Source organism: Gossypium hirsutum, chromosome A12, assembly GCF_007990345.1.
Source record: "Gossypium hirsutum isolate 1008001.06 chromosome A12, Gossypium_hirsutum_v2.1, whole genome shotgun sequence".
Classification (NCBI taxonomy): domain Eukaryota; kingdom Viridiplantae; phylum Streptophyta; class Magnoliopsida; order Malvales; family Malvaceae; genus Gossypium; species Gossypium hirsutum.
The window spans coordinates 103,959,444-103,969,289 of NC_053435.1; the positions used below are offsets into that span (position 1 = coordinate 103,959,444).

The window sequence follows — 9,846 nt, forward strand, 5'->3', positions numbered from 1 at the left end:
TTTCACTATTTACTTATGTGTATATTCAAAACTGTCCATTTGCATCATAGTCACTAAATTATTTATATCTTGAGCTACAGAACTTGAAATTAAGATCGGCTAATTTTATATGAAACTAGACTCACATATATTCTTGCCATAAAATTTGCATAATTTTTTATTAATCCAATAAGTACAGTTTATTCTTTAAAGTCACCCCTGTTCTGCTGTCTGACAGTTTTGACACTTCTTCACTAAAAATTAATTATCTCCTCGTACAGGATTCAAATGATGTTCTCGTTTATTTATATTGAAAATAGACTCATTCATAATTATAATAATATAAATTAAATTGTATAATTATTTTTATCCAATTTTTTATGATTTTATAAAGTCAGAACAGGGGAACCCTAATTCACTCTGACCTTGTCTCACAAAATTTATTATTCCTCATAATTCACAATTCCATTTCTTACACCGTTTCTTTTATAAGAAACTAGGCTCAATAAGATTTAATTTCATGTTTTTTTAATCATCAAATTAAATTCCAAAAATTTATGGTGATTTTTCAAAGTTAGCCTACTGCTGCTGTCTAAAACTGTTTTAGTGCAAGATATTAATTACCATGATTATAACACCCTTATTTTCTTTCTCTACACTATTTTTCATCACTTTCTCTTATTTTCTCTTCACTAACATATCAAGAACATAGGATCATATGTAAGGAAACTCTACATTAACATCAATCCCATATCAAACTTAAAAATATATTGAAATCATGATATTCTTACCTTGTTCTATTGATTTCAATCTTCATCTTGATTTTCTCTCTCCTTCAGCTTCCATTTCTTGAATCCAACTTGATATTTTAACTTCCCATAGCTTCCTTAACATTTTTTTCTCTTGGTAGCTATGGAAATTCTTTTGATTTTTGGGTGAAAATGGTAAATTTTTGGTAAAATGACCAAATTGTAAAGAAAAGAAAGTTTCTTTCTTCCTTTTCTCTTCATACGTTGGGTGCATGGGAAAAAGATGATGATTCTTTATCTTTCTTTCCTTATATATACTAAATAAAATAATAATAAAATATCATTTAAAAATTAAATTAAAATATTAATAAATTATTATTTATTTATTTATTTAATCTAAAATATCTCCAACATCATCATTGCTTTCTAGATTTCTCTCTCTTTCAGTTGACCATTTTGCCCTTTATTATCTTTTAAAATTCCATCTTTGAGTCATCATTTAATTTGGTAAAATTGCAATTTAGTCCCTCATAGTTCTTCACCTATTCAATTTGGTCCTAATTCATCCATTTCCTTAGTTTCTAGATCATTCCACTCTTAAAATATTTACACTATTGGTCCTTCAACTTTTTCATATTTACACTTTAACCCCTCAAATTTTGAGTATTTACTCTTGTGTAACAAAACTTTTCTCACTTTTACAATTTAGTCCTTTCTTGAATTAATATATCATAATATACTTCTCAATTTTGACATAACTCAAAATTTCCCTTTTTGTCATTTTATTTTCTTATTTTACTATATCAAGGATAATATCTTACTATAAATTTTCGGGGTATTACACCCTGCCTATTCCATCCTAAATGATGTTAACTGCTTCAAGACTGTCTGTCTGAATTAAAACTCTCTTAACCCCCTGATCTAACACAAGTTTCAACCCATTGAAAATATCCCAGAATTTATTTTATCATATAAAAAATTAATATCAATTTCATCAGTATTGTTAATTATATTTCGCACAGTCATTCAAAAAAATTTATATTTCTTATGGAGTATAAAGGAATTTAAGAGACGTTATAATATTTTAATTAAATGGAGTGTTGTAGAGATGGAAACAGAAATCATATCAGACTGTAAAAAATAAATATAATTTGATTTCTTTATAATAAGCGGTTAATGCAATTTGATGTAATTTTGTAGCTAATCATTGCTTCTTTAAGTAATACAATCGAACAATTATTTAAAAAAAAAACTTTTACAAATATCATCAATAAAAGAAAAGATATTATTTTCAAAAAAAAAAATATTATTGATAGTGGAAGTAAAAAACTCAACAAACATATCAATAAGAGAGTTAAAATTTATTATATCATTAATAGCGAATATTGTAGTCTCATTTAGGGTTTAGTTTATTTGAAAAGGGATACCTGTAGAGCTGAGCAAGAAATAAAAAATTAACTAAATCGAGATATTTAGATAGTTTACAAAATATAAATAATTTGGTTTTTAATATGTTTATTTCTTGTTTTGTCCGAACGAGAACGATTTTTTTGTTTAGGCCACGAGGAGCATTCGGTCTCTTTGATGTTAGTTATTTATGGCCTATAAGATTGTGACTTATTTAAAGTAACAATGATTTGGTTGACTAGGACTCTCGAGTGTTTCAATCAATTCTTGTAATGATCATGAATTTATTGGATAATGATTGAGTTATTATTCTACTCTTTTAGAGTATTTTTGGAGAACTTGTGATGGTGTCACTTAAGTGTTTTTTTAGTGTCTTTGTCAACAACTTTGCTATGTTGTTGTGGCTATTTTGTGACTTTTTTAGATATTATTTGGAGAGATTTATTAATTGTATTGTGGGGTATTTGGGGTGAGTGATTTGTGACAATTGGAGTCGGTGTTGGAGTTGCAATTACTTTTTGTGTAATGGTAGATTGGCCTCAAGCCAATAGGTGATCCTGACGATTCTTGAATAAAATTATTCACGACACAAGGCTCCACAAATGTAAGATCATTGATCTGAACTATAATAAAAAATATTGTGTGTTAATTCTCTCATTACTTTTCTCTTCACGTTACTTTGTGTTTAATCTTTCTATTCCTTTCAGTAGGAACAACAAAATTGTTAACAACAAAATTGTTTTTCAAGTGCAAACCAGTAACTTCTTCACTAGTTAAAAAATCAAGAATACCCAAATTGAGTTAAAATCTATTTTTTTAATTCATAATAAATTTAAAATTTAGATGTAAGAATATTTTATATTTAAAACAATAAAAGTAATTTAAATATATTATATAATAAATATTTTCAAAAAAAAAATCTTATAATAGTTATTGATTATTTCTTATTTAGTAGAAAATGTATTATTTTTAAATATTTAAGAATTGTTTTTTTGAATATTAATGTCATTATAAGTTCTTATCATATCTATTCTTTTTTATATAATGCTTAGGATTACTCATAGCTCCTCTCTAATCCTTAGATAGGAGAGTAATGTGTTTTTGTCGTGCTTTTTTATTTGATCTTTAGTGTAATGGAAGTTTTCATCTACATGGTAAGATCAAAGAGAGACATTATATACCAATTTTAATTTTGAGAAATCCCTCTACAATAACATCAAGGTTAATTAATAATACATTAAAATAACCTTAACTCTGCAACATTTACAACAACATCAACATTAGCTAAGCTAATAACACATCTTTAATTTGTTAAAGATTCCTCGGTCTCATGATGAAATTAGCAAGTGATTTGGGATGGAGAAGTAATTAAAGATTTTATATTATTCCGAAAATGGAAGGCAAAGATATTGATAAGGCAATACAAAGAGAAAACGAGGCCTTACCAATAATATAACAAAAAAACCCAAATTATATTAAACCGAAGAATAGACCAGAGATCACTTATGGCAGTGTTAATTAAACTTAAAAAGGCCTTTTTGTTGCTTACATTCCCAACTGGCTCTGAACTTCAAGAATAGTTTTAGCTGATTCCCTAAGCCTCTCCATCTCTTCATCCGTCAAATGAATATTGGTGACACCCAATACTCCTCCCCTGCCCAGCTGTGTGGGCAAGCTCAAGAAAACGTCACCACCATCGATTCCGTAAAAACCCTTTGCAAGGACCGAAACTGGGTGGATTTTCCTCTGGTCTCTAAGCAGGCTCCTAGCCAAGTTAGCGACCGAGTAGCCAATTGCCCATGACGTATACCCTTTCAGGCTAATCACCTCATATGCACTCTCAACAACTGCCTTGTGGATGTTCTCAAGCGTCTCTTTTTCGTAGGCAATTTGTTGTTTCTCTAGGAAGCTCAACACCGGCACTCCACCAATACTAATGCTAGACCACAGTGCAACCGAGCTGTCACCATGCTCACCAACTATGTAGGCCTGCAATTATTTTATAATGCTCACTAACTATTACATTAAATTTTAACTTTTAAAGTTTCTATTGAAAACGCAATAAAAAAGGTTCAACAACATATGAATGTCACGATCACGATAGCCTTCGAATGCCTTGAAAATTTTATGATATTTGAGAATTGAGAGTAATGCTGCTTAAGAAATAATAAAGTAAACTAAAGTTAGTGGCGTTATGGTGATTAATCTTTTAAAAAAAAAATCACCCCACTAACAGAACAGATATTATGTCTTTGGTATATTCCAAATGCCTTACTTTATAGTAGCCAGGAAAAAGACTTAATATTCTCCAAAAAAAAATAATATCAAACTGACCTGCACATCCTGAGCATTGACGTCCAAGTGATCAGCGATCAAGAACCGAAACCGGGACGAGTCCAAGTTCGTACCCGAACCGATGACCCGATTCGATGGGAATCCAGACATCTTCCAGGACACGTAAGTTAGCACATCCACGGGATTCGAAACAATCAAGAGAATCGAATCTGGTGAGTACTTTGCTAATGGAGGTATAATGTGCGAAAACAAAGCAACGTTCCTCTGCAGCAGGTTCAGCCTAGACTCGCCAGGGTTCTGACGGGCTCCTGCAGTGACGATACAAAGATCCGATCCAACGGTGACGGCATAATCAACGGAAGCAACAATCTTGGTACGTGGGAGGAAGGCAGCGGCGTGTTGGAGATCTAGCATTTCGCCACGAAGCTTGTCAGCCTTGGCGTCGATGAGGGCGAGTTCGTCTGCTAAGTCCTGAGTGAGGATGGTTTGGGCGATTGCCATGCCGACATTCCCAACTCCAATGACGGAGACCTTGGTATGGCGCTTGGTGGAGGAAGGTGAGGCGGTATTTTGTATGGGCTTGAAGAAAGCCTGAGACAAGTCTAGACCGCCTGGACCCAAAGAAGAAGCTGAAGCACTGTGATGCATTGTAAATAATTGAAGATGCAATAAGTAAATTTGTTTATGGACTCCTTTCAGCCTTGCCAGTCAAGGATTTATAGATGGAAAAAGAAAAAGGGGTTAAGTGGAGAAGAAGAATGTGAACAGCCTTATTTTCTGTAAGACGGTCCAATGACTTTCCCTTCTTTCTTTCTCGCGCATTTTTATTCCATTTAATTCAACCTTCAATTCTCTTTAACCTAGTGTCGACGCGCTATTCCTTATCGAAGGTTCCATGCAACGCAAACCATAATTCACAATCCTCCTCCACGTTTATATTTTGACTGTTGACTAGAAGTTTTTTCAGTTTTTAATTATTTGTTAATTGCTACACCTAAAATTCTGAATTTCTTTTTTCAACCGTTGTATTTTGACCGTTGCGTGCTTACTGTTCGATAAATGGTATTTTTATAAAATATATTTGGTATACTACTTAAAATTAAGTACAAAATGTAATTAAATATAAGAGGAGTGAAATTAAACATATATCTTTCTGCATTAATAATAATACTTATGTCAATTGAGTTAAGATTAAATTAATTATTAAATAATAATTTTAAAAATAAAATATTTAGCGAATAATGTTAAAAGAATAAAAAATTAAAAAAATATTTTTAACTTTTTTCGATTTAGTTTTTTCAATAAGTTATCAAATAAGTCCTTATTTTTAAAGTACTCTTATTTTTTATAATAAATTTTATTCATATTTATAATTTCACACTATTTCGATACATGTGTTAAATAATTTTATTCTCTAATATTATTAGATAGTATAAATGTTATTTTATTATCCCCAAATTTATGAAGTCTTTAAAATTTGTCAACTAAAACACGAGGTTTAATTGCGAGTGAATTTGATATTCTCTAAATTACAGGGAGTCAGGGACTGATGGCGCAGGCAAAGATGGATGGGTATGCCTCCTACGAGGATGATCGTGATGGAACCAACACATGGCGTCTTGAATGTTGTCATAGTCGTGCGGGCTCCTGCTACCGTACTAAATTTCATTCCCTCCAAATCCGTGGGCAGTGAGAATGAACGAATCTGCTTTTGATATTTTATTATATTTTGCTGAAACGAATCCCCGTGTAAACGCATGAAAATAACGCTAATATCAACTTTTTACATTTAAATTTAAATTTTGATTTGAAAATAATTACGATCGAGTTGAGTTAAATCGAGTTAAATTTATTTTTGAATTAATTAAGTTGAAAAATCTTATTTTAGCAACTAAACTCAATTTAAATTTTTTTTTCAAATTGAATCAAATCGAGTCAAATCAAATCGAGTTAACGAATCCTATTATTTATACTCAATATTGCATTTACATGAACTGATTATTTAACTAGTAGATGAAATACAAGATTATTTAACTACATAAATAATATAATGGTTTTATCTTTTGACTTAATGGGTAAACATTTATCAAAACGACGTAATTTTGTATTTTCTTATTTAGATTTTTGGATAACTCGAATTGTGTAATTCATATTCGAGTTAAACCGAAAAACTTGATTTTTTATTTGAATTGATCCAAATAATTCGATTAACTCGAATAACTTAAACTATTTAATTCAAACTTTAAATTTTTTATCAAATTTTTTAAATCGAATCGAATTTTGCTCACCATTAGTCAATATTATAACAAATCAATCTGAATTACTTATTCAGAAAAGCAGTTTAGTGAGTCTTTAACAAGGACAAAATGTGTGCTAATGTCGTAATTTTTAGGTACTAATTACCACAATATTTCATTTCCTATTCTTACGGCTATTTATAACATTGGAAGAAAGTTCAAACCACCTTGTTTGGCAACCTAATTTGAGTTCTAGATAACTAATTACGTACCACGAAATTGCATTTAAGACATTGAAGTTTTCAAATATTATTTAGTTTTGATAAAAATTAAACATTTGTGGGAATTAGATATTTCCCAGGATATTCGTAATAGAGGACTTTCAACTGCTCCCCATTTCTACAACATCATCATATTTTCTTGTTGGACAAGCCTAACTTTTGCCAACCAACTGGTCTTGCTCATTGCTCAAGAAAAAGAAGGAAAAATCTTAGAACATGAAAAAACTAGGGGCTCTTCTCATTTTCAACTATCCCGAGATGCAATCGTCTGCCTTCCTTTTCTTCTGTTTCATTTTAATAAAAGGGATGAGCAAAAAGTTTATGATGATTACTTCTAGTATTTAATCTCTATATTCAGCCTAAATTAATATTGTCAATTTAAGTTTTTTTATTTTTTGAATTTTGAGATTTTGGTTTTTATTTAAATTAGGGTAATCTATAAAAATAGTCACTTTTATTTGCCTCATGTTACATTTTAGTCACTTATGTTTAAAATGTTACGTTTTAGTCACTTATGTTATTATTTTGTTACGAAATGATCACTCTACTGTTAAGTTCCGTTATCTCTCTAATGGTAATCGTAGGTGGCAGTCCAACTAGATTTTAGGTGCCAACTTAAATTTCTAAATGGAATGAAAATAAAATTTTAATTAAAAAATTTAATTAATTAAAATATTCAAACGTAAACCTTAACTAAAAAACTGTTCATCTCCTCTTTTTAATTTTTCTTCTGTCTCTTATTTATTTCAATGGTTTTTTTTTCATTTGACTGGAAAAATTATTATTAAGATCAAAATAGTTGAAATCAACAATAAGAAAGAATAATCTGGAATAGCCACAAAAAGATTGTGAACATACAAGTTGATTCAGATCAGTAAAAATTTGATTGAGAAACCAATTATTCAAGAACTGTGAAAGAACTAGAAAATACAATAATTAGGAACAAGAACAGTGAAAGTAACAGCCCTTTTTTGAAAATTTTAAAATTAGCTTGAATGAAACATGTTTCTGGTTGCATTTTATGCGATGTCTATTGACGCAAAATAAAATACATGTTTACAAACAATTTCAAAAAGTAGAAGAAAATATCAAGAATTTTAATTTAGGGTTTTCATTAAACAATAAAAAATCTAATCTTTTGTTTTTCAGTACCGAATAAAAGAGATAGAGAGATACAAAGAAGACATATCTGAACCTTCTATTGAATCCATCTTTATGAAGCAGTCAATTTGATTTCAACTATTTTGATTTTAATAATAGTTTTTCCAATCAAATGAGAAAAAGAAAAACCCATTGAAAAAAAGAAGAGATGGAAGAAAAATTAAAAAGAGGATATGAACAGTTTTTTTAATTAAGGTTTAGGTTTAAAAATTTTAATTAATTAAATTTTTTTATTAAAAATCTATTTTTATCCCATTTAGAAATTCAAGCTGGCACTTAAAATCTAGTTGGACTGCCACGTAGGATTACCGTTAGAGAGATAACGGAACTTAACGGTAGAGTGATCACTTTGTAACAAAATAATTACATAAGTGACTAAAACGTAACATTTCAAACATAAGTGACTAAAATGTAACCTAAGGCGAACAAAAGTGACTATTTTTGTAGATTACCCTTTAAATTGTAGTAGTTAAATTCTTATACTAATAATGTATTATATGTAAAGTTATAGATTTATTTTATATTTTCCAATCGAATCATTCTAATCCTTATACTTTTTAATTTCAACATTTAATATATTCAAATAGTAAATTAACATAACAATATACACACGATAATATATTTGTCACATCGAATTTTAGAGATAACAAAATTTAATAACAATAGTTTGGTCATAATAGACAACAAAATTTATTTTCAACCCTTTTCAAGGATTGGCTCATGCAAACCTTTAGGGAGACTGTGGTGTTACATTTTCAAGTGCTATGGGGTATGTTATTTACTGCTATATTATGGGGCTTGTAGAAAGGAAGAAATGACAATTTCTAATGGCAGATTGTCACTCGCGGTCAATATATTAGAGTATGATATCTCTTTTGCTAAGGATATTCGTAAGGCAATGTTCTCAAATGTTTCTCGCATTTTACAAGGATCACGTTGGGTTTAGTGGAAAAAGCTACCTGCCAAGGTTTGTATTTTAAACACGGATGAGGTTGTTAAAGCTCGATCCAAATTGGCTTCGGTGGGGGATAGTACGTAAACAAATAGGCAGCTGGATTAAGGGCTTTATGCTGAAAATTGGGACATCAAACAACGAACAAGTTGAGCTCTGGGGCGTTCATTAAGGACTGCGCCTCGCGAAAAATTTGGGCATCTCAAAACTAATAGTTGAACTGGATGCTTCACTTGTGGTACGTTTCTTGACTAGGCCATTTGATGACGATCACTGTATGACACCTTGATTACAAATTGTGTAAAGTTCATAAAGGAGGGGTGGATTCTAGAAGTGAGACATGTACTAAGGGAGGGAAACATGTGCGTCGACCACTTAGCCAATTTAGCACAGGACATAGCAGTTGGGGTGGTTCTTCTAGGCTCTCCACCAGCAAGTATTTACCTTTTTATACTAGCTGATGCTTGTGGAAGAGGAACAGTCGGAACTTAGTTTGTCTTCTATTTCAATTTGTACAAGAAAAACAAAAAATAAAACAGTTTCACTTATTACTAAAATTTAAAATTTTAAAAAGTATAAATACTAAAACTGACCAAATTAACTTATGCATAATACATGGATTATGTAATAGCCTGTCTAGCGTAGACCGTATCGAAATGTTGTTTGGTGAATTACCCGTTAAATGTTTAGGTGGCGTATTGCGTGGATTTGACAATATGCTCAATTGCGGAATGCCTCATTGGAATTTGCCATTTGGAAAACTCTAGGTTTTGGTGGACTCTTTT

The 9,846-nt window shown here is 30.5% G+C and overlaps 1 protein-coding gene across 1 annotated transcript; it reads right to left on the reverse strand.

Moving 5' to 3' along the window:
* Positions 1-3,500: 3,500 nt before the first annotated feature.
* LOC107940833 (L-lactate dehydrogenase B) lies at positions 3,501-5,256 on the reverse strand. The gene is made up of 2 exons (XM_016874295.2): positions 4,470-5,256; positions 3,501-4,124 (listed from the first exon to the last, which is right to left on the reverse strand). Exons 1-2 carry the CDS (start codon positions 5,076-5,078, stop codon positions 3,681-3,683), a joined length of 1,053 nt encoding a protein of 350 aa, XP_016729784.1. The 5' UTR covers positions 5,079-5,256; the 3' UTR covers positions 3,501-3,680.
* Positions 5,257-9,846: the final 4,590 nt, after the last annotated feature.